General features: G+C 46.7%; 1 protein-coding gene and 1 long non-coding RNA gene across 4 annotated transcripts in view; one reads left to right on the top strand and one right to left on the bottom strand.

Moving 5' to 3' along the window:
• The window catches only part of SENP2 (SUMO specific peptidase 2), a 48,709-nt gene extending 43,052 nt beyond the window's left edge, over positions 1–5,657 (bottom strand). Inside the window, exon 1 of one of the 3 annotated variants that reach the window (XM_063621942.1) lies at positions 5,550–5,657. In XM_063621942.1, the coding sequence (XP_063478012.1) occupies positions 5,550–5,620 (71 nt within the window). In that variant the 5' untranslated portion in view covers positions 5,621–5,657. Of the gene's footprint in view, positions 1–1,931; positions 2,317–5,549 lie in introns of those variants that run through there. The other 2 variants (XM_063621939.1, XM_063621941.1) reach the window with 2 other exon arrangements.
• Positions 2,248–20,813, top strand: LOC134733170 (uncharacterized). The gene is made up of 3 exons (XR_010116691.1): positions 2,248–2,527; positions 18,762–18,834; positions 20,796–20,813. It is a non-coding gene; the product is annotated as an uncharacterized lncRNA (long non-coding RNA).
• Positions 20,814–25,515: the final 4,702 nt, after the last annotated feature.

Below are 25,515 nucleotides of genomic sequence, written 5' to 3'. Positions count from 1 at the left end.
TTTGGGAGGCCGAGGCGGGTGGATCACGAGGTCGGGAGATCCAGACCATCCTGGCTAACACGGTGAAACCCCGTCTCTACTAAAAAATACAAAAAAGTAGCCAGGCGAGGGCTGGGCGCGGTGGCTCACGCCTGTAATCCTAGCACTTTGGGAGACCAAGACGGGCGGATCATGAGGTCAGGAGATCGAGACCACGGTGAAACCCCGTCTCTACTAAAAATACAAAAAATTAGCTGGGCATGGTGGCGGGTGCCTGTAGTCCCAGCTACTCAGGAGGCTGAGGCAGGAGAATGGCGTGAACCCGGAAAGCGGAACTTGCAGTGAGCCGAGATTGCGCTACTGCACTCCAGCCTGGGCGACTGAGCGAGACCCCGTCTCAAAAAAAAAAAAAAAAAAAAAAATTAGCCGGGCGTGGCTGGGCCCTGTGGCTCACGCCTGTAATCCCAGCACTTTGGGAGGCCGAGGCGGGTGGATCACGAGGTCAGGAGTTCAAGACTAGCCTGGCCAAGATGGTGAAATCCCGTCTCTACTAAAAAAAATACAAAAAAAGTAGCCGGGTGCAGTGGCAGGCGCCTGTAATCCCAGCTACTAGGGAGGCTGAGGCAGGAGAATCGCCTGAACCCAGTGGGCAGAGGTTGCAGTGAGCTGAAATCATGCCACCGCACTTCACCTGGGCAACAAAATGAGACTCCGTCTCAAAAAAAAAAAAAAAAAAAAAAATGGTGGCGGGCGCCTGTAGTCCCAGCTACGCGGGAGGCTGAGGCAGGAGAATGGCGTGACCCCGGGAGGCAGAGCTTGCAGTGAGCCGAGATTGCGCCACTGCACTCCAGCCTGGGCGACAGAGCGAGACTCCGTCTCAAAAAAAAAAAAAAAAAGAAAAGAAAAATAAATTAACACTTGATCACTAAAGTTGGGGAGGGGGCATAGAATTTGTATAATATTTTATTTTCCAGATTTTTAGGTAAGGAGGTCGATACAATAAAATGGGACACTCCAAAGAGTAGATGCTAAATAAGAATAGCCTTTGGGGTGCAGTGGCTCATGCCTGCAGTCCCAGCACTTCGAGAGGCTCGGGTGGGTGGATCACTTGAGTTCAGGAGTTCAAGGCCAGCCTGGCCAATGTAGTGAAACCCCATCTCTACAAAAAAACACAAAAATTAGCCAGACGTGGTGGTGCACGCCTGCAATCCCAGCTACTTGGGAGGCTGAGGCAGGGGAATCGCTTGAACCCGGGGCAGCGGCGGTTGCAGTGAGCCGAGATCGTACCACTGCCCTCCAGCCTGGGCGACAGAGCAAGACTCCGTCTCAACCAAAAGAAAAAAAAAAAAAAGAACAGCTTTGAGTTTCCCCCAAATTTTAACCGGATTTAAGAGTACAGACTAATGATTGTTTTAAAGGAGTGAGGCACCTAAGCCTTTTTACTCATTCACTAATTCTAAAGCACAAAACCCTTCTGGCCCCAAACACACAGCTGTTTTAGAACGAAACAGGTGCGGTTTCTTGCTGCAAGGACAGTACTTGCAGTCAAAACGGCTTTGGGCAAGCTATGAATCTCACTTCCTTTAACTGCACTTAATGTCTGCAGATGACACTTGCGAGGGTGCTTTGTAAACAGTGAGCCACAACAAAGACAGTATTCCTTCAATGTTAGTGTTCAGCCTAAGAGCGGCAAAGCCCCATTTGTTATCAGCAACCAGCTTGGCCTCTGACAAGAATGTCAAAGACCCTGCCATCACCGGCCGCTACGAAGACGACCAGCTCCTCCTTCATCAGGAGCTGCCTCCCCACAGCCTGGCGGGAGCGACTACGTCACTAGGATCCCGGCGACCTGCTTCGGGTGAGCCTGGCTGAATCAAAGCTATCACGGCCGAGGAGCCCGCTGTGGGGGAGGGGGTAAGGCCAGGCTGGCGCTCAGCCCCCTCTCGTCTCACCTGTCTGAGCGCCGCCTCTTCAGGAGGGCCCGGGCAGGGGGCACCGACCGGTCGCAGAAACGGAAAATGGTGCCGAGAATCCTAACCAGCCATCTGTACATACCAGGCCCCAGCAGCAGCGGCGGCCGACACACCCCGAGACGCAAACCCCAGAGCTGTCGCCGCCGCTGCCGCCTTCGCCGTCTCAGCCACCACCGCCAGAGTTCGGTCGCTGATTTGTGACGCGATTCAAGAGCCCACAGATACAGCGTCCCCAGGGCTACCAGAAGCCCCCGCCCGCCACCGCTCCTGACGTCACCTCCTCCCGCCCGACCGGAAAGCTCCATTCTCAATCTGCGCACGCGCAACCTAGGCCTGCTCCCTATTTCCGAGCCCAGCAACAAGAGTAACTGTGGGACGGTCCCGGCCCAATCGCTGACGAGATCGGAAGGGCTGTCGGCAGGGTTTTCTCTTCGGCGGAGCCAATCCCGAGCCGGCCCGTGGGACAAGGCCCACAGGCCACACGTGAGGCTGCTGCACTCCAGAGGAGGCGTTCCGGGGTCCCAGAGGACATTAGGTGCTCAGTGTTGCTGAGTGCACACGTAAGGGTAGATCAGGTTAGTTAATACACGTGTACCGTTTTAGGCGCCCTTTATTTTGCACTTACCTTTTGCCTCGTACTTTTCACGCATTGTCACCTTAATATGCCCAGCAACGGCATGTGACAGAGCTAGTCTTATGCCAATTTTATAAGTCAAGGAAATTGAGGCATAGAGCGATTAAGTTATTTGCCTGAGATCACAAAACCAGCTAGAGACGTGGCTGTAACTTGAACCCGGGGTCTGAGTACCAGCGCCAGTCCCTCGCCCTTGAGGTCAGTCTACTTGGAGACGTGTACATAGATAATTACAAATTACAATACACCGTAAGTGGTTACTGTGATAAAGGTGTGTGCAGAGTGCAGTGGGAGCCAGAGAAAGGAAAACCACACACTGAGGGAGAAAAGGAAAGGGCAGATGTCCTCAAGAAAGGCTTCACAGAAATTTGAGGATGAAACCTGCAGCCCACTAATGTCTCCTACCCTGGGCTAGTAAGTAATGAGTCTCGTTACTCTCCTTCTATAATTCCAAGGTCACACTTATAGTTAATTGTCAACTATAGGCCGGGCGTGGTGGCTTCTGCCCTTAATCTCAGCACTTTGGGAGGCTGAGGTGGGCAGATAGCTTGAGCCCAGGAGTTTGAGACCAGTCTGCAACACAGTAAAACCTTGTCTTTACAAAAAATACAAAACTTAGCCGGGTGTGGTGGCACGCACCTGTAGTCTCAGCTACTTGGTAGGCTGAGGTGAGACGATTGCTTGAGCCCAGGAGGTTGAGGCTGCAGTGAGTCGTGATCACGCCACTGCACTCCAGCCAGGGTGACAGAGTGGGACCCTGACGCATCCCATCAAAAAATTATCAACTGTAAAACAAATCCCACCCTCTTTAGTGACAGAAAATCCAGGCCCCTCTTCCAAACAATCCTGAGAATCCTCAAAGGTTTTCATGCCCCACAAATCCATTCCTGATTAACTTGTTTCCTACTTGTGATTCAGTTAAGGCCAGTTTTACACTTGCTTGAAACTCAACGCTGGCACTCCCCAGTACAGCCTCTTCCTTTCCTCAATAGACAGCATTCCAGGCTGGGTGTGGTGGCTCACGCCTATAATCCCAGCATTTTGGGATGACAAGGCAGGCGGATCACTTGAGTACAGGAGTTCAAGACCAGCCTGGCCAACATCGTGAGACCCCCCCCATCTCTACCAAAAAAAATACAAAAATTAGCCAGGCATGGTGGTACACTCCTGTAATCCCAGCTACTTGGAAGGCTGAGGCGGGAGAATCTCTTGAACCTGGGAGGTGGAGGTTGCAGTAAGCGGAGATTGCACCACTGCACTCCAGCCTAGGCAACAGAGTGAGACCCTGTCTCAAAAAAAAAAAAAAAAAAAAAAAAAAATATATATATATATATATATGGCATTCCAGAATTCTGCTGCAAGCCACCCCTAGAGCTTCAGAATCACCAGCCACACACCTGCAGCTACCACCACTCTGGCCTGGGGGGCTGGGGTCATATCCTAGAGGATGGAAGCAAATCCTAAGTGTGGACACGCCCCCCTCCCTTATTCCCCGAAGCATAGCAAACACCCACCAGGCTGTTGCTGAAAGTTTGGGGCATTACAAAGCTGAGAAGACTTAGAAGTCGCTATTGGATTATGCAGCATCTATAGTCCCTGGCCTATTGTCTCGCAAAGGAATTCCCTTCACCTCAAGGCCATCCCTTTACGCTTAACACCTTTGGCAAGCTGCCAGCAGAAGGGACTTTTCCCTCTACCTCTACCCAAACTATTTCAGGCTGGACTCCCCGTAAATGTAATCAGAGTCAGGACTCCTATTAACAAAAGACAGTCATTGTCATTATTGTGCAGAGCAGTTCAGTTACATCTGTCCCTTCCACTCACTATGAGAGTTGGGCTTTGCCTTTGCCAAACCAAGAAGCCCGCTCAAGTACTGGGAGAGGATTCTCCCAAGTAAAAGAGCAGTCTTCATTTAAACACAAATCATACATCCTAAGAGAACAATTGTTTTTTCCAAGTTAAAAAAAAAAACACATAAAGCAGAAAGCTACAAGCTCTGCCAGGCACGGTGGCTCATGCCTGTAATCCCAGCACTTTGGGAGGCCGAGGCAGGCAGATCACGAGGTCAAGAGATCAAGACCATCCTGGCCAACATGGTGAAACCCCATCTCTACTAAAAATTAACTGGGTGTGGTGGCGTGTGCCTGTAATCCCAGCTACTCGGGAGGCTGAGGCAGGAGAATCGCTTGAACCCGGAAGGCGGAGGTTGCGGTGAGCCGAGATCACGCCACTGCACTCCAGCCTGGCGACAGAGCGAGACTCTGTCTCAAAAAAAAAAAACAAAAAAAACCCTACAAGCTGCTTTTGAATAGCAACCTATCCCAGGTCTGGCCACTGAGATTTAAGAAATACTGTGGTAGGCTGGGTATGGTGACTCACACCTGTAATCCCAGCACCTCGGGAGGTCCAGGCAGAATGATCACTTGAGTCAGGGAGTTTGAGACCAGCCTGGGCAACGTAGGGAGACCCTGTCTCTAAAAAAAATTTTTTTTTAATTAGCCAAGAGTAGTGGCATGTGCCTGTAGTCCCAGCTACTTGGGAGGCTGAGGTGGGAAGTCAAGGCTGCAGTGAGCTGTGATTTCACCACGGTACTCCAGCCTAAGTGACAGAGTGAGATTTAGAGTCTCAAAAAAAAAAAAGAAAAAAAAAAAAAAGAAAAAATCTATTGGGGTCACACTTGATAGCCCTGCGGTGCAACACAACAACACATCTGTTTTTCTTTTCCTGCCTCATAAATAGCACCCTTACAAACTCAATACTGAAACATTGGCCATCTGCCAGGAAGAGTGAGAAGGCTTCAGAATTACAGATCTCAGTCAGAATCCCAGGACCCCATCAGCAAACAATAACTCATGAAATGAATGTGGCAATCCTCAGTCTCCCACCATGCATGCTCCCTCCATATCCCCCTAGTTACCCTCTAGAAGGAAGAAAAGGAGACGCATCCTTATACTCGCTCCCACCTGGGACTTGTCTGCCGGTTGGTGCCTTCGCTGTCCTGTGGTCCACAGTAGAGACATGGGTGACTGTCCATCCACTGGCCAAGGAGTGGGATTATCCTTAACCCCAACCCCACCACTGCCACAGCCTTTCCGGGACCTAGCAGCTCATTACTGGAGGGCCATGGGAGAATCCCAAGGCCATATGGAGTAACAAGGACATTGAGATTTCTGCCCTTGGCTTGGATAATTTGCAGCCTTGTACTGCAAGAGGGGCACAACCTCATTGCTCAAGCTTTCACAGGTGTTCCAATCAGATGCCCTAGTTCTCCAAGAAGATCTTATCCCCTTTCCGCTCAGAGCAGCTCCTTGAAGCCTTTTCAGGGCCCCACCCCCTTCTTCCTCCAAACCTACCTCTCCTCCAATCCATTCTTTAGTCTTGCAAATTTCCCCTTTTAAAGCATTCAGAAACCGTTAACAAACTTCTTCTCAACTTTGTTTTTCCTGACCCCTGGACAGAAAAGAATTCTAGGCCATTTGTTGGAAGGGGTAAGGGCCCCTAGAGGAGGTTGTGTTGGGTTAGGCCTAATGTGCCTAAAATCCAACATAATTCACGACTCTGTAGATTAATTTCTTTCTAGTTACCAACTCTTCTGGTACTTTTTTTTTTTTTGAGACAGAGTCTAATTCTGTCGCCCAGGCTGGAGTGCAGTGGCATGATCTTGGCTCACTGCAACCTCCACCTCCCGGGTTCACGCGATTCTCCTGCCTCAGCCTCCTGAGTAGCTGGGATTACAGGTTTTTTTTAAGTACCAGAAGAGGGCTGGGCGCGGTGGCTCATGCCTGTAATCCCAGCACTCTGGGAGGCCGAGGCGGGTGGATCACGAGGTCAGGCGTTCGAGACCAGTCTGGCCAACGTAGTGAAACCCTGTCTCTACTAAAAATACACAAAAATTTAGCCGGGCGTGGTGGTGGGTGCCTGTAATCCCACCTACTCAGAAGGCTGAGGCATGAGAATCGCTTGTACCCGCGAGGCCGATGTTGCAGTGGGCCGAGATCACACCACTACACTCCAGACTGGGCAACAGACGGAGACTGTCTCAAAAAAAAAAAAAAGAAAAAGAAAAGATGATGGGTGTGGTGGCTAACGCCTGTAATCCCAGTACTTTGGGACGCCGAGGCGGGCGGATCACGAGGTCAGGAGTTTGAGACCAGCCTGGCCAATATGGTGAAACCCCGTCTCTACTAAAAAAATACAAAAATTAGCCAGGTGTGGTGACATGCGCCTATAGTCCCAGCTACTCTGGAGGCTGAGACAGGAGAATTGCTTGAACCTGGGAGGTGGAGGTTGCAGTGAGCTGAGATCATGCCGTTGCACTCCAGCCTGGGCGTCAGAGCAAGACTCCCTCTCAAAAAAAAAAAAAAAAAAAGAAAAAGAAAAGTGTTTCTGTAGACGAAGGGCCCATTCAGTGCCCAGCACAGCTAGCTGATGCTTAGCGTTTCTCTTGCCTCTCCTTCCTTCTCATATCTAATAAATCTTAACTTGCCTGGTCTGTATCCTACATCTTTCACAGATCTGTTCATTCCTCTTTCCAAACCTATCAGAACTACAGTCCTTCCTTTTTTTTTTTTTTTTTTTTTTTTTTTGAGACAGAATCTCCCTCTGTTGCCCAGGCTGGAGTGCAGTGGTGCGATCTTGGCTCACTGCAATCTCTGCCTCCTGGATTCCAGCAATTCTTCTGCCTCAACCTCCCGAGTAGCTGGGATTACAGGTGCCCGCCACCACATGCAGCTAATTTTTGTATTTTTTGTAGAGATGGGGTTTCACCATATTGGACAGGCTGGTGATGAACTCCTGGCCTCAAGTGGTCCATGCGCCTCAGCCTCCCAAAGTGCTGAGATTACAGGTGTGAGCCACCTACCGCACCTGGCCCAGAACTACAGTGCTTTACAGGGCCTGATCCTTTCTCACACGGTTGCAGTAGACATTTTTGCTTCTACCTTTCATCTTGTTAACTTATGCTGTTTGCAGGATGATCGCTCTTGTTGTCTTTTGTCTTTTGTTCTTCTGTTGTTGTTAAGCAACTAAATTTTATATTCTTATTTATTAAAAAAGGTACATTTATAAATTAAGTTTCTATCTTTTTCTATTACCGGATGACTAAAAATGGTTGGATTGATTTTCACCAAATTTGGGAGGTTTGTTTGGGGTGGTCTGACTTAAAATATAGAGCATATGGCAACCTTAAAAATTGTTTTTTCTGTTTTTGAGACAGAGTCTTGCTCTGTCACCTAGGTTAGAGTACAATGGAGTGATCTTGGCTCACTGCATCCTCGACTTCCCCGAGCTCGAGCGCTTCTTCCTCCTCAGCCTCCCAAGTAGCTGAAGTAGCTACAGGCACCCTCGCCACCATGCCCTGCTAATTTTTGTATATTTAGTAAAGACGGGGTTTTGCCATGTTGCCCAGGCTGGTCTGGAACTTCTGAGCTCAGCTCATCTACCCACCTCGGCCTCCTGAAGTGCTGGGATTACAGGTGTGAGCCAGCGCGCCCAGCCAACCCTAAAATTAACCTTGGATGGCCCTGGGGAGAGCCTAGAAAAAAGAGACAGGCATCTCTGGAAGCAGCTGCAATTTAGGAGCAGCCAGAAGACAGGGATTCCTCAAAGTGAGAAATGCCCTACAGTGAAACAGCATGAACCCCTCAAATGGTTCATGAAGGTTCTAAATGATGGCCCAAGAAACGTTATAAGGATCAACCTTCCAAATTACAGAAATTTTCCGTAGAGTTGCTTCTCGCATGGAGAGACAACTCTTCAAGCATGCTACAGGGAACAATTGTCTGATAAAGGCTCCCAGTTTCATGACCAATGCTTGGGAAGCCAGTTAAGTAAAAATAAAAACAGAAATCTGGCCCTAAGAATAATATTTTAAAATAACAGTTTAAAATCCAAGTACATTTAAAATTATGTGGTACCAATGGAAAGTTATGTAAATATTGCACACTTCCCTCAAATTTTTATTTATTTATTTATTTAAACTTTTTCAGGCTGGGCGTGGTGGCTCACGTCTGTAATCCCAGCACTTTGAGAGGCCAAGGTGGGAGGATCACTTGAGGTCAGGAGTTCAAGACCTGCCTGGCCAACATGGTGAAACCCCATCTCTACCAAAAATATATAAATTAGCCAGGCATGGTGGTGCACGCCTGTAATCCCAGCTACTTGGGAGGCCGAGGCAGGAGAATTGCTTGAACCCAGGGGGCGGAGGTTATGGTGAGCCGAAATCGCGTCACTGCACTCCAGCCTGGGTGACAGAGTGAGACTCCATCTCAACATAAAAATTATGGCTGGGTGAGGTGACTCACGCCTGTAATCCCAGCACTTTGGGAGGCTGAGGCAGGTGGATCACCTGAGGTTAGAAGCTCAGGCCAGGCGCGGTGGCTCACGCCTGTAATCCCAGCACTTTGGGAGGCTGAGGCGGGCGGATTACGAGGTCAGGAGATCGAGACCATCCTGGCTAACACAGTGAAACCCCGTCTCTACTAAAAATACAAAAAACTAGCCGGGCGAGGTGGCGGGCGCCTGTAGTCCCAGCTACTCAGGAGGCTGAGGCAGGAGAATGGCGTGAACCCCGGGGGCGGAGCCTGCAGTGAGCCAAGATCGCGCCACTGCACTCCAGCCTGGGCGACAGCGAGACTCCGTCTCAAAAAAAAAAAAAGAAGCTCGATACCAGCCTGACCAACATGGCAAAACCCAGTCTCTACTAAAAATACAAAAATTAGCAGCCGGGCACAGTGGGAGGGCGAGGTGGGTGGATCACCTCAGGAGTTCAAGATCACCCTGGGCAACATGGTGAAACCCATCTCTACTAAAATACAAAAAGAAAAATTAGCCGGGCATGGTGGTGCACACCTGTAGTCCCATCTACTCAGGAGGCTGCAGCATGAGAATCGCTTGAGCCACGGAGGTGGAGGTTGCAGTAAGCCGAGATTGCACCACTGCACTCCTGCCTGGGCTACAGAGTAAGACACCGTATCAAAAAAAAAAAAAAAAAAATTAGCTGGGCATGGTGGTTCAGGCAAGTAGTCCCAGCTACTGAGGAGGCTGAGGTGGGAGGATCACTTGAGCCTGGGATGCAGAGGTTGCAGTGAACCGAGATTGTGCCACTGCACTCCAGCCTGGGTAACAGAGTGAGACCCTGTCTCAAAACAAAAACAAAAACAAACAAATTACAAAACCAAAAAAAAACTTTTTTCAGTGGGATGCATTAAATTAAAAAAAATAACTTTTAGTAGGCTGGACGTGGTGGCTCACACCTATAATTCCAACATTTTGGGCAATGAAGGCAGGAGGACTGCTTGAGCCCAGGTGTTCGAGACCATCCTGGACAACATTGTGAGACCCCGTCTCTACTTTAAAATTTTAGGCCAGGCATGGTGGCTCACACTTGTAATTCCAGCACTTTGGGAGGCTGAGGCAGGAGGATCACCTGAGGTCAGGAGTTCAAGAATAGCCTGGCCAACATGGTGAAAACCTGTCTCCATTAAAAATACAAAAAATTAGCTGGGTGTGGTGGCAGGCGCCTGTAATCCCAGCTACTTGGGAGGCTGAGACAGGAGAATCACTTGAATCCAGGAGGCGGAGGTTGTGGTGAGCAGAGATCACGCCATTGCACTCCAGCCTGGGCGACAGAGCAAGACTCCGTCTCAAAAAAAAAAAAAAAAAAAAAAGGCCAGGCGCAGTGGCTCACGCCTGTGATCCTAGCACTTTGGGAGGCCAAGGCGGGCGGAACACCTGAGGTCCAGAGTTTGAGACCAACCTGACCAACATGGAGAAACCCCATCTCTACTAAAAATGCAAAATTAGCCGGGCATGGTGGCGGGCGCCTGTAGTCCCAGCTACTTGGGAGGCTGAGACAGGAGAATGGCTTGAGCCCGGGAGTTGGACGTTGCGGTGAGCCAAGATCGCATCATTGCACTCCAGCCTGGGCAACAAGAGTAAGACTCTGTCTCAAAAAAAAAAAAAAAAAAAAATTAGAAAAATAAATTTTCGATAAGAAAAAGTGTTTTGTCTCTGTCTTACTAGTGTGCATACTGGCCTTGTTAGAGCCATCTCTCCTTGAAATGTTCTGTGCAGCACTCTGAATACAAGCAGTAAGTGACAGGGTGGACTTGCCTTGATTGTGTTTGATACATTGTCTATAAAGAAGTCGTGGTAGCTCTATGCCATGAACAATACTTTTTAAGCAGATTTTAATCTTTTTTTTTTTTTTTTGAGAAGTAGTTTGTTCTTTTGCCCAGGCTGGAGTGCAATGGCAGCATCTCGGCTCACTGCAACCTCTGCCTCCCAGGTTTAAGCGATTCTCCCGCCTCAGCCTCCCAAGTAGCTGAAATTACACGCATGTGCCACCAAGCCTGGCTAATTTTTTTTTTTTTTTTTTTTTTTTGAGCTAGAGTTTTGCTCTTGTTGCCCAGGCTGGAGGGCAATGGCGCGATCTCGGCTCACCACAAACTCCACCCTCCGGGTTCAAGCGATTCTCCTGCCTCAGCCTCCCAAGTAGCTGGGATTACAGGCATGGCCCCCAGGCCCGGCCAATTTTGTATTTTTAATAGAGACGGAGTTTCTCCATGTTGGTCAGGCTGGTCTCAAACTCCCGACCTCAGGTGATCCGCCTGCCTTGGCCTCCCAAAGTACTGGGATTACAGGCGTGAGCCACCATACCTAGTTGATCTTTTTTTTTTTTTTGAGAGGAAGTCTCATTCTGTCGCCCAGGCTAGAGTGCAATGGCATGATCTCAGCTCACTGCAACCTCTGCCTCCCAGGTTCAAATGATTCTCCTGTCTCAGCCTCTCTAGTAGCTGGGATTACAGGCATACACCACCACAGCCAGCTAATTTTTTGTATTTTTAGTAGAGATGGGGTTTCACCATGTTGGCCAGGCTGGTCTTGAACTCCTGACCTCAAGTGATCTATCTGCCTCAGCCTCCCAAAGTGCTGGGATTACAAGCGTGAGCCACTACGTCCAGCCAGATTTTAATTTTAAATAGATTTTTCCTTCGGTTTTTTTGTTTTGTTTTGTTTTGTTTTGTTTTTTTGAGACAGAGTCTCCCTTTGTTGCCCAGGCGGGAGTGCAGTGGCACCATCTGGGCTCACTGTAACCTCCACCTCCTGGGTTCAAGCAATTCTCCTGCCTCAGTGCCCCCTAGTAGCTGGGATTACAGGCACACGCCACCACGCCCGGCTAATTTTTGTATTTTTAGAAGAGACGAGGTTTCGCCATGTTGTCCAAGCTGGTCTTGAACTCTTGACCTCAGGTGATCCTCCCACCTTGGCCTCCCGAAGTGCTGGGATTACAGGCCTGAGCCACCATGCCCAGCCTTTCCTTCTTGTTTTGTAATAAATGACCAAAATGTTTTTGTGTGTAATAATGTTAATAAGTTAACATAGATATGTTATATTTATTATGTAGTATAGTATATATTATGTATTATTATATTATATTCATTTGTATTATTATATAATAAAACATATTAACTTATAAATGAGTTAACAAGAAGATGGTCAGGTTCCTACCACCTTGAAGGTAAAATCCAGTATCTTTTTTTTTTTTTTTTTTTGAGACAGAGTCTTGCTCTGTCACCCAGGCTGGAGTGCAGTGGCGTGATATCTGCTCACTGCAAGCTCCGCCTCCCGGGTTCATGCCATTCTCCTGCCTCAGCCTCCCGAGTAGCTGGGACTACAGGTGCCCGCCACTACGCCCGGCTAATTTTTTGTATTTTTAGTAGAGACGGGGTTTCACCGCATTAGCCAGGATGGTCTCAATCTCCTGACCTTGTGATCCACCCGCCTCGGCCTCCCAAAGTGCTGGGATTACAGGCGTGAGCTACCGAACCCGGCCAAATCCAGTATCTTAAGCATGGCTGTGAAGTTCTTCACAGCTTATCTTCAAATTACTTTATCATTTCCCTATTCATACACACCAAACCCTTAAGCTGCACTTCTTTCACGACTTCATGTCTCCTGGTCTTTTCACTTTGCCTGGAATGTCCTTCCCCCACCTTCTGTACCTCATGAACACTTACCTAGTTTTTGGAACCCAGACCAAAGGGCACCTCCTCCCTGAGGCTTTTGCAATGCTTCCAGTGTCTGGGATTCCCTATATCTCATTGCTTTCCCCTCTGTTCTCCTATAGAATTTGCGTCCATGTCTCTATATTCACTTTATTTCTTTCTTTTCTTTTTCTTTTTTCTTTTTTTTTGAGATGGGGTCTCTCTCAGTTGTCCAGGCTGGAATGCAGTGGCACAATCTCGGCTCACTGCAGCCTCTGCCTCCCAGGTTCAAGCAATTCTCCTGCCTCAGCTTCTCAAACAGCTGGGATTACAGGCACCTGCCTCCACGCCCAGCTAATTTTTGTATTTTTGGTAGAGACAGGGTTTCACTTTGTTGGCCAGGCTGGTCTCAAACTCCTGACCTCAGGTGACCCACCTGCTTCGGTCTTCCAAAGTATTCTTGCGGAGCTTATAGCTTGCAGTGAACGCCAAGAATGAGTTCTCAGACAATTCCAGCTGAGCAGGGCGGGGGGCAGCTCTTCTAAGAGTCAACCTTAGCATCCATCTGTCATTTATTGAAAGGGCTTGTTAAACCACAAACATCCACTAGATGGCTTTTTTGAGGCCGGGTCGTGAGGCACCTGTGGCCTTGTAAAAACACTCAAACTGCATTCTCAGGAGGCTGTTTTCAGCGTTCCTTATCACAGCACACACTCCACTCCCTGTCCTGTTTTCAGGGTCGAGTTTCATTCTCATGCACAAATAAAACATACACACAGCGCCTCGGTATTTTTCCATGCCCCAACCTCAAATGCCTTGTACATAAGCTTGAATATGTTGCCATGTGCCTCCCACATCTCCCCCTTCTTTAATTCTTAGAGCTTGCTGGTCATCCCATGCAATGTAATTCTTCCCTGGTGTCATTCTTCCCTGGTCACAGATGCATCGAGTGGCAGCACAAAGCCTTCTGCAAATGCCTAGCAAACAGATACAAAAAAGAATAAGTACAGCGGCCGTCATCCAAATGCGTATATTTAACCCAGACAACCAAGTGTTCGGGTTTAACCATTGAAGCCTTCTTGTAATTGTTGAAGGGTACTTGTTTGTAATTACTGCGACCATTCTTCAAGTCGTTTCTTTAATTCACACTCAAGAGTGGAAATCTGAGAAGACAAATGGTCGTGAAAAGCCCCTTGCAGATGTGCTTTCACTCTCTCCCAATTATATTAGGAGCTATTATATGGCAGGGGTGTGATACAGATAGAATTATATTGCCAATCACAGTGTAAATTTTGACGGGTAACGAAGGCCTGCTGCTGATTCCCCAGCTACGTAACAGAAGCTTCAAGTGCCTTCAGGTGAGACAGAATAGTTTTATCAATATTTACCTGTTCTTGAAATTCATGGGTTACATTATATACCATGTGGTTCGCCACTGAGGCTGTGTGAATAGATTCTGTCAGAGAAACAGCTGCAGTAGCAGCAGTTGCTAATATAATAATAGCTGAGACTAAAAAGGCAATTAAAGTGGCCAGAAATCTCTTTTTTTCGAGTATGAGACAGCGCTTTTCTAAATAGCTGCAGAGTAGAATCTACTTCCCGGCTCGGGGTTAAATTTACAGGCAGCCACAATTCCACACACCATTTTAAGATCATGACATAGCTTATATTCAACTGTGTAACGTTTCGGTGAGACAAGCATGTAGCAGACCAACTACTGGAAGAGACTTTAATACTATAAAAGGATTGATTCTGCTCTATGTTAGGAACACCTTGCCCAATCAAAAGTATATAAGGCTGCATAGTACAAATCAGGACTGTGTCAGTAACATTATTATGCAAAGAGAGGGTATAGTTGCCACCGCTAGTAATATACTCACCGTGTGAAATAACCCGTTCAAAAAGGGAAATCCTAATCTCCAAATTTGGGTATGAGCAGGGCTTAAAGCTTCTTTCCCTTTCAGTTGTAATACTGGTCCTGAAAGCCCACATTGTGACTAGGTAATAGAACTATTGGAGGGACTCCTAAGTCCAATAGTCTGATTTGCAGACATAAGATTACCATAGGGACCCCAATCAAGTAAGGTGCCATTATCAAACAGAGGCCTTTGACACGGTGCAGGCTGTCTGCACGGCGACCACTGGATGGCCTTAAACTTATGTCGCCAGTCCCTACTCGGACGGCATATAGGAAGATCGGGCACTTGTGAAGCTTCATTAGAGACCTCGGTAAGATTAGTGGCAATAGTAGAAATAAAGGTCAAGTTTGCAAGCTTAGCATCCCTTTTAGGCTGACAGTAAAGATACCCCTGAGGGATGAGAGTAACACACTTATGTGCTATTGTGGAAAAACAAAGAGGGGGGTTACTAGACAGTAAAATCAAGGAGTCATTAAGTTTAATCCATCCCAAATTTTCAGTTAAGGGGTAACACAGGGGCATCCATCGGCCTTCTGTCCAAGAAGTATCATTAGATGACAAAGGCAGGTCAGCATCCCACCATGTAATAACATTAAAAACAGGGGGATTTGGAACATGACTCAAATAAACATGTTCTTGAGCTGATCCCACTTGACAAAGGACAAGAATTACTAGCCACCCCAACATCCATGTCTGTCTTACTTACTCAGAAGTTTCCCCAATTACCACCAGATACATAAGAAACCAATTCTCTGCAGTTGCAGGGGCTTCCATGGCTGCAAGCCGAATAGATGCCCGTTGATCCAATTTCTTTAGCTGTCCCCAGGTAATGTCAGGTGCCTTCCGAGTCATCACCATCATTGTCAGTTGGTTCTCCAACAACAGGTCTTGTTCTCGAGAAGAGAGTCCCATATTCCCCCTTTTTTGTTTATTAAGATGCACTTCAAGAGTTTGATGAGCTCATTTCACAATGGCCTGACTGGTTGAGTTATAAGGAATACCAGTTTTGTGTTGTATGTGCCAAAGTTGCAATGCATATGCAAATCAAGCACTAAGATAGCAAGGTCCATTATTAATTTTTTTTTTTTTTTGGTGAGATGGAGATTCACTCTTGTTGTGCAGGCTGGAGTGCAATGGCGCCATCTCGGCTCACCACATCCTCTGCCTCCCAGGTTCAAGCGATTCTCCTGCCTCAGCCTCCTGAGTAGCTGGGATTACAGGCATGTGCCACCATGGCCGGCTAATTTTGTATTTTTAGTAGAGACAGGGTTTCACTGTGTTGCCCAGGCTGATCTCCAACTCCTGACCTCAGGTGGTCCACCTGCTTCAGGCTCCCAAAGTGCTGGGATTACAGGCCACTGTGCCCGGCCCATTATTAGTTTTTATAGTGTGTGGAAGGCTTAGAGTTATAATAGATTTAAACAAATGAGCAATTGCACCTTTAGTTTTTTCTCTGGTCTGGAGGGTAGCATGTATCAGGCCTGTATATATGTCCATGGTAACATGGAGAAATTTGAAACATCCAAAGGGTGGATACTGAGTAGCATCAGTTTGCCAAATAGCATTAGGCAGACCTCGTGGGTTGGCACCAAGGCCTAAGGAAAAAGGGGAAAGAGAATGCCGTTGGCAATCAGGACAAGTTTTAATAATCATGTGAGCTTGAGTAAGTGTCAAATGAAACTTGTTTAAGACTGCGGGCATTCTGATGAAAAAAAGCATGATCAGCTTGAGCTCGCAAAAAGGCAGGAGAATTTGCAAACCACATCTGTGGTCGTACCAGAGTATCAGCTCGAGCGTTCCCTTCTGATAAGGGACCAGGTAGCCCAGAACGGAATGAGAGCGGGTATCTGTGATGTAAAGAGGGTGATGACAGGCACAGAGGAGCTCTTGCGCTGCAAGAAACAAAGCTAATAAGGGTTTATTAGTAATGCCCTTCACATGTGCAAGATCTAAATGAGTAATACTATATACCACATAAGCGGAGTCACTAACTATATGTCTTGGTGAGGAAAAGTTTGTAAGGCCAATATCAGGGCACGTAACTCTGCCTGTTGTGTAGTTTTTAAAATGCTCCTGGATTTTGTGCTGCCAGTTCTGCATGGCATCTTGCCACACTATAGCTGCTTTTTCAGTTTTTTTTTTTTGAGCCATCTGTAAGGACAGTGGTGGCATGAAGTAAAAGCCTCAGAGACAACAATAGATACAAACTTAACAGGCACAGTTTGTAAAAAGTCCAGGAGCTTAGAGGCTGGTAAATGAAAGCTGATATTACCAATAAAGTCAGTCATTGCTACTTGCCAATTAAGATCACAAGCTAAGAGAATATGAAATTGTTCCTCGCTTAAAGGTAGGAAAAGAATAGCAGGGTCATATCCTGACAGCTGGATGCAACGTTGGCGTCCTTTTATGAGAAGAGAAGCTATTAAATCTGTAGCCTTTCGCATATGTTTAAAGGGATTATGAGACAGGTACATAACATATAAAATACAGAAATGGCAAAAGATAAACCTACCTGTTAAACTAAGGCATGGAAGGGATGGATATTTTAAGTGATTTTTACTATATTTTGGCCCTTGAAAGTCATTAGAATGTGACTACAAGTTGCCAGGATAATAAACCTGCATTAAGTTAGCTTAAGTGTGCAAAAAAGAAAAAAATAAAAAATAAAAAGCTTTAAAAAATGTCCTTTGTTGTTGGCCATTTTCCCGCATCAGCCTTTAGCTGGAATGTCTCAGAAGTGAGCTCGGGAAAGTAGGGTTGTGGCTGGTTTCTTTTTATTCATTCTGGGCTCCTTAGGTAGCTTCTCTTTTTAATGGCCCACCACTTGTTGCTGTCCTTACCCTGAGAGGAAGGAAGGAAGACTACAAGTGGCAGTAAGAGGCTAGAGAATGACCGGGTGGTAAAGTGCGTGTGTAAGTGTGGAGGCTGGAGGCAAGAGAGTAACAGACTGGGAGAAAACCACTCCCCTTATCTTCTAGGCCCCCTAAGCCTGGAGCCAACCCTGTTAGGTAAGGTACTGAAAATGTACTTTTTATTATTTTTACCACCCCCAAGCAGAGAGGCTTAGGGGCGGAGCAGACATGCAGCACAGGGTCTGCCTTGAAGTTTCTTAGCCACAGTGTTTTTAAACATTTTATAAAAAAGCAAAACAAACATTCCTTACTGCTGCGTCTGTCTTCTGAAGATGACAGCAGCTGGCAGAGCTCGTCCACCTTAGCCTAGTTAGCATTTAATATATGGCTACAGGAGAGCACCCCTTATTAGTGGGATCCTCCCCCAGGGTTCTGTACTCTAGGCTGCTCCACACTCCTCTGCCCACCTTAGGCTAGTAAGGTCGGGGTGCACATGGACTGTCTCTTAGCCCTTTCCCTAGGGGGCCAGGGAAGACAAGGAATTGCTTGTCAACTGAGACATGCGAGGGGTGGCAGGGAAGGGCAGAAGGAGCAGCACACTGAGCAGCAGGCCACTTCCTGGGCACAGTTACTAAGGCATGTGACCGTGGTGAGGCGGATCCTCAGGACCCGGCTGGAGCTGCCTGCTCTGTGCCTTTTGGCCTCCCCTCCATCACCATAAACCCAGAAAGGGGTAACCTGCCCAGACTGCCAGTGACCACATGGGCACTCCCTGGCATCTTAGCAACTCTCCTGCCCCAGGCCTCTGTGGGCAGCAAGAAAGCTAGAGCTAGCTGGGATAAAACCCAGGAGGCAGCATGCAACTTCCCCTTATACTCCAGAAAAACAGAAAAAAGACAAGGCCAGAAAGGCTGATGCTAGAAATAGGAAACGGGAACTTGCGTATTAGGAAGACAATCATAATCAGCCACTTTCCTTCCCTCCTGGCGGCACCCCTCCAGCAGGGAAGTTGGTTGAGGAGACGCGGTCACCCGATCATACAGATGTTCGCTGACCAGAGGGTCTTATCTAAGAACTGTCCCTTGGGCGGCCTCTAGTCTCCTTAAGGGGGATGGGAGGTGCTGTTGGCTGAACGGGGCCAACAAATGCAGGTCCCTTTAAGGGTGGAGGAAAGGAGGACAATGGGTTTTCTATAGGGGTAGGAAAAGGCTCCGGTCCGTCCTTATCCTCACTAGAAAAAATGTCCTCCGTAGGCCCCTCTACAGAAGGGAATGAAGTAGAGGGAGGAGCACTGCCCCGCCCCCGCTGTTCTGGTTCCTGTTTTTCCTCACTAGAAGAAATCTCTTCCTTATTCCCCATAGAAGGGAATGAAGTGGGGAGAGGAATCACTCCCTTTAAATCTTCTGAATTATTTTCAGGTGGAGATAATGGGCCATCTAACCGTGATCTGGCAGATAAAGAGGATACAACGAAGAGTGTACCAGCGCCCAGGTGGTCAAAATAGTAAAATTAGTAAAATGACCTTCCTCGTATCCTCTTTTCAGGCAGCGACCTACCTGCTCCCATAGCTCTAAATCTAAGGTTCCTTGATCAGGAAACCAAGGACATTCCTGCCGAATTAAAACATGAACTTGTGTAGAGCTCCAGGCTCTACAGTGCACTGGATAGCCTTAAGTAGCTGTTGTATTGTTTTAAAAAATACTTTCTGGGCCGGGCGCGGTGGCTCACGCCTGTAATCCCAGCACTTTGGGAGGCCGAGACGGGCGGATCACGAGGTCAGGAGGTCGAGATCATCCTGGCTAACACGGTGAAACCCCGTCTCTACTAGGCTGACGGGCGCATGTAGTCCCAGCTACTCGGGAGGCTGAGGCAGAGAATGGCGTGAACCCGGGAGGCGGAGCTTGCAGTGAGCGGAGATCGCGCCACTGCACTCCAGCTTGAGCGACAGAGCGAGACTCCATCTTAAAAAAAAACAAAAAAAAAACACCTTTCTGTTCTTTGGTCATTTCCTGACCCATGATAACCCAACCCCTGATATTTTATGTGTGGGTTGTGTCCTCCTGATGGGAGTCAGGAATCTCTCCCTTTAAATCTTCTGAATTCTTTCCAGGTGGAGATTCACCGAAAATTGATGAGCTCTCCTCCTTCACACGTAACTTCAAGGCGATCATGTTGGGGACACCACTTGCAGAGCTTATAGCTTGCAATGAATGCCACGAAATGAGTGCTCAGACAATTCCAGCTGAGCGGGGCGGAGGGCAGCTCTTCTTCTTTTTTTTTTTTTTTAATTAAAGTTCTGGGTTACATGTGCAGAACGTGCAGTTTTGTTATATAGGTATACACGTGCCCTGGTGGTTTGCTGCACCCATCAACCCGTCACCTACATTAGGAATTTCTCCTAATGTTATCCCTCCCCTAGCCCCCCACTCCACAACAGGCCCCGATGTGTGAACAGACACTTCTCGAAAGAAGAGCCAGGAGACACATGCAAAGCCAAGAGACACATATGCAGCCAAGAGACACATGAAAAGATGATCATCATCACTGGTCATTAGAGAAATGGAAGTCAAAACCACAGTGAGATACCATCTCACGCCAGTTAGAATGGGGGTGGCTCTTTTTTTTTTTTTTTTTTGAGACGGAGTCGCTCTGTCGCCCAGGCTGGAGTGCAGTGGCATGATCTCGGCTCAGTGCAACCTCTGCCTCCTGGGTTCAAGCAATTCTCTGCCTCAGCCTCCCGAGTAGCTGGGATTACAGGCACCTGCCACCACTCCCCGCTAATTTTTTGTATTTTTAGTAGAGATGGGGTTTCACCATCTTGACCAGGCTGGTCTTGAATCGTGATCCACCCGTCTCCGTCTCCCAAAGTGCTAGGACTACAGGCATGAGCCACCGCGCCCGGCATTGCGGGATAGCTCTTCTAAGAGAGTCCGCGCGGGCATCCGTCCGCCAAGTTTATTGAAAGGGCTTGTTAAACCACAAACATCCACTAGATGGCTTTTTTGAGGTCGGGTCGTGAGGCACCTGTGGCCATGTAAAAGTACTCAAACTGCATTCTCAGGAGGCTGTTTTCAGGGTTCCTTATCACACCACACAGTCCACTCCCTGTCCTGTTTTCAGGGTCGAGTTTCATTCTCATGCACAAATAACATGCACACAGCGCCTCAGTATTTTTCCGTGCCCCCACCTCAAATGCCTTGTACATAAGCTTGAATATGTTGCCGTGCGCCCCCCACAGTTGGCATCACAAGCATGAGCCACCACGCTGGCCTATATTAGCATTATTATTACCATTTTCATGGTTAATGTGTCTGTCTTCTTGAGGGAAGGAGCATGTTCTATTTCTTCCTTATTTCTTGTACTGAGAGCTCTAGAAATGTTCGATAAATGAGGGAATGATGAAATGAAACAAATACATGGAACTGGAGAAAGTTACCCTTATCTCTTTGCAGGATATGAATTGAAGAAACCCACTTATCTTTCCAAACTTGGACTGCAAGTGAGAAATGGCAGGGTCACTGATGTGGAAGGGAAGACCAAATGGTGTTATAGTGAGTCATATACCAGCTTGGAGCCCTAGACCTGGGCGGGTGGGGACATAGGTCACCTTTCTTGGCTGTTGACACAAATGAGAGTTATAAAACCTCCACCCCTTAGTTCCATTACACTTCATACCTGTTTTTCCTGTCCATGCGTTTGGAAGTTTGCCTGTACCTTTTAAATATGTTCTCTGTAGCAAGTGACTTCTAGATTTAATAAAGAAGAAGAAAAACCCATAGGTTTCTAGACTGGAAACTAGGAAAACTGTGGTATTCTTGAGTTGTAATCAGGAGGTCATAGAATTGAAAAAATAGTAATTAACTGATTGGAAATGAAGAAATGCTTTTTCTTAGAGTAACTTTGAATAAATTATTTCAAATGATTATGAGTTGACTCATCTTTTAAAATTGTGGAAAAGTTCTTTTTTTGTTTTGTTTTGAGACTGAGTCTTGCTCTGTTGCCCAGACTGGAATGCAGTGGTGCAATCTTGGCTCACTGCAACCTCCACCTCCTGGGTTCAAGCAATTCTCCTGCCCCAGCCTCCTGAGTAGCTGAGATTACAGGCACCTGCCACCATGCCCGGCTAATTTGTGTGTGTGTGTGTGTGTGTATGTATTATTAATATATATAATATAATATAATATATATAATATATAATATATTATATATAATATAATACATGTAATATATAATATTATATATAATTTAATATATATAATATATAATATAATATATAATATATTATATTATATAGAATATACAATATATTATATTATATAGAATATATAATATATTATATTATATAGAATATATAATATATTATATTATATAGAATATATAATATATTATATTATATAGAATATATAATATATTATATTATATAGAATATATAATATATTATATTATATAGAATATATAATATATTATATTATATAGAATATATAATATATTATATTATATAGAATATATAATATATATATTGAGATGGAGTTTCACTCTTGTTTCCCAGGCTGGAGTGCAATGGCACAATCTCAGCTCACCACAACCTCTGCCTGCCAATCTCTGCCTCCTGGGTTCAAGCGATTCTGCTGTCTCAGCCTCCCAAGTAGCTGGGATTATAGGCGTATGCCACCACACCTGGTGAATTTTTTTGTATTTTTAGTAAAGACGGGATTTCATCACATTGGTGAGGCTGTTCTTGAACTCCTGACCTCAGGTGATCCACCTGCCTCAGCCTCCCAAAGTGCTGGGATTACAGACATGAGCCACCACGCCCAGCCTGGAAAACTTTATTTTGAAATAATTTTTGGGTCGGGCATGGTGGCATACACCTGTAATCCCAGGACTTTGGGAGGCCGAGGAGGGTGGATCACTTGAGTCCAGGAGTTCGAGACCAGCCTGGCCAACATGGCAAAACCCTGTCTCTACTAAAAAATACAAAAGTTAGCTCTGCGTGGTGGCGCATGCCTGTAATCTCAGCTACTCAGGAGGCTGAGGGGCAGGAGGATAGCTAGAACCTGGGAGGCGGAGGTTGTAGTGAACCAAGGTTGCACCACTACACTCTAGCCTGGGCTACACAGCAAGACTGTGTCACAAACAAAAGAAAACTAAAAGAAAATAAAAAGAATTATTGGTTCTCAGAAAGTTACAAAAATAGGTGCAGTGGCTTGTGCCTATGGTCCCAGCTACTCAGGAAGCTAAGGTGGAGGATCAGTTGAGCCCAAGAGTTGGAGGCTGTGGTGGGTGACAGGGTGAGACCTTGTCTCAAAAAAATAAAAAATCAATATAAAAATAAGCGAAACAAAAAAATTGACCCTGGTTGACAATCCACAGACCTCATTTAGAGTTTCGCATGTAAGTGTGTGTAGTTCTGTGCTATTTTATCACCTGTCCACCACCACATAGCCACTACTACAATTAAGATACACAATTATTGCATCACTAAGAGATGATTTTTTTTTAAGACAGTCTTGCTCTTGTCACCAAAGCTGGAGTGCAATGGCACGATATTGGCTCACTGCAACCTCCACCTCCTGGGTTCAAGCGATTCTTCTGCCTCAGCCTTCCGAGTAGCTGAGATTACAGGCACCCGCCACCACACCCAGCTAATTTTTGTATTTTTAGTAGAATCGGGGTTTCACCATGTTGGCCAGGCTTGTCTCAAACTCCTGACCTCAGGTGATCCACCTGCCTCGGCCTTCCAAAGTGCTGGGATTACAGGCATGAGCCCGGCCAACTAAAAGATTCTTTTACAGTCACACCCATTCTCCTCTCCTCCCTGCCTCTCCTCTCCCCATTCTTGGGAATGTTTTATGTTTTCTTATATTTGATATTTCTCGCTATTGCAAAAAAATAAGGGACAGATTCTCCCATCGATTTTTGTGCTGTTCTGAAAGACTAAAATAGAAAGGAGCACAGTTAAGAAGTTAGAGACCTTCTGTGCCCACCAGCAGGAAAATCATTAGTAGTAACATAAAGAGGCCAGGCACGGTGGCTCATGCCTGTAATCCCAGCACTTTGAGAGGCTAAGGCAGGAGGACTGCTTGAGTCCAGGGGTTTGAGACCAGCCTGGGCAACACTGTGAGACCCCATCTCTACAAAAACATTAAAAAATTAGCAGGGCATGGTGACATGTGCCCGTGACCCCAGCTCCTCAGGAGGCTGAGGTGGGAGAATCCTTTAAGCCCAGGAGGTCAAGACCAGTGAGCTGTGATCGAGTCACTGCACTCAAGTCTGGGTGACAGAGTGAGACCCTGTTTCAAAAACAACAACAATCAAAAGTAACACAAAGAGTCCTCCCAACAGAAATGATTCCCATTCCTATAATTGGATAGTTTCCAGGAAAATGTACATTAGCTCTGTGTAGATAAGCACTTGGCATGGTACTTAAAACTCATAGGACCTCAACAAATATTTATCAGGCAAGTACACTGATTGAACAGGGAGCAAGGAATTCCCTAACAGGTTCCTAAAAGAGATGTGAAACAAGTCTCCATTTGTCCCAGAAGGCCGTTGTTTTCAAATTAGTAAAGCTTACAGCAATAAAAGCAAATTTTTCTCTAAACTAAACAAAAGCTGAGCGAAAAATAGACAGGCTAACAGGCTATCTATTTGGTTTTTCTTTTTTTGTTGTTGTCGAGACAGAGTCTCACTCTGTCGCCCAAGCTGGAGTGCAGTGGCGCGATCTCGGTTCACTGCAACCTCTGCCTCCCAGATTCAAGTGATTCTCCTGCCTCAGCCTCCCAAGTAGCTGGGATTATAGGCGTGATAGCCACCATGCCTGGCTCACTTTTGTATTTTTAGTAAAGATGAGATTTCACCATGTTGGCCAGGCTGGTCTCGAACTCCTGACTTCAGGTGATCCGTCTGCCTTGGCCTCCCAAAGTGTTGGAATTACAGGCGTGGGCCATCACACCCAACCTATTTGGTTTCACTTATTCACAGTTCCTTAATTTATTTCTCCAAGCAGGAGACAAAACCAAAACCAAAAACAGGCTGAAGTGGTGACTGAAGTCTCTCACCTGAAGCCCCAAGACTTAGGGTGCCCCCTAGTCCTAAAAATTCTGTCTAAGTCTCTCTTCTCAACATTGCACAGCCTGCCTTCTGCTGGAGAGGAAAGGTACAGATGTGTGGCCAGCTAGATAATAACAACAGTTATCAAGTTGCCAGAGCGCTTACCTTAGCACAGTGCTAAGGACTTTAGCTGTAATATCTCATTTAGTCCATATGACAACCCTGTGAAATGTGTGATTTTATTATTTTCATTTTACAGCCAAGAAAACAGACTTTAAGAACCTAAATGTTGGGTCAGGCACGGTGACTCACGCCTGTAATCTCAACACTTTGGGAGGCTGAGGTGGGAATATCACTTGAATCCAGAAGTTCTGAGACCAGCCTGGGCAATGTAGCAAGTATCCCATCTCTACGATCAAAAAATTAGCCAAGCGTGGTGGCATACACCTGTAGTTCTAGGGAAGCTGAGGCAGGGGGATCACTTGAGCCTAGGAGTTCGAGGTTACAGTGAGCTTGCACCACTGCACTCCAGCCTGGGTGGCAGAGTGAGACTTTGTCTGAAAAAAAAAAAAAAAAAAAAAAAAAAAGCGGCGGGCCGGGTGCAGTGGCTCAGGCCTGTAATCCCAGCACTTTGGGAGGCCAAGGCGGGCAGATCACGAGGTCAGGAGATGAGATCATCCTGGCTAACATGGTGAAACCCCATCTCTACTAAAAATACAAAAAAATTAGCCGGGCATGGTGGTGGGTGCCTGTAGTCCCAGCTACTCGGGAGGCTGAGGCAGGAGAATGGCGTGAACCCAGGAGGCAGAGCTTGCAGTGAGCCGAGATCGCGCCACTGCACTCCAGCCTGGGCTACACAGCGAGACTCCGACTCAAAAAAAAAAAAAAAGAACTTAAATGTTTTGCATAAGTCTACACAACTAAGCTAGTGGAAGACAAGGGATTTGAACTCAGGTTAGTATAATAAGTCAGCCCTAGGCAGTCTTGGTATTCATTAGGTCTGAGGTGTGACACAGAAATCTGCACACAGTACTTTTAAAAGCTCCCGGGTGATTCTGACTTACTGACTTCTTGGGAAGCATTGCTAGAATCTACTTCCAGCAAAGGAATCTCCTGCTA

Source organism: Symphalangus syndactylus, chromosome 17 (genome assembly GCF_028878055.3).
Source record: "Symphalangus syndactylus isolate Jambi chromosome 17, NHGRI_mSymSyn1-v2.1_pri, whole genome shotgun sequence".
NCBI classification, from domain to species: Eukaryota; Metazoa; Chordata; class Mammalia; order Primates; family Hylobatidae; genus Symphalangus; species Symphalangus syndactylus.
Note: the sequence above shows the minus strand (reverse complement) of the source record. Positions and strands in the feature narration are given on the sequence as shown.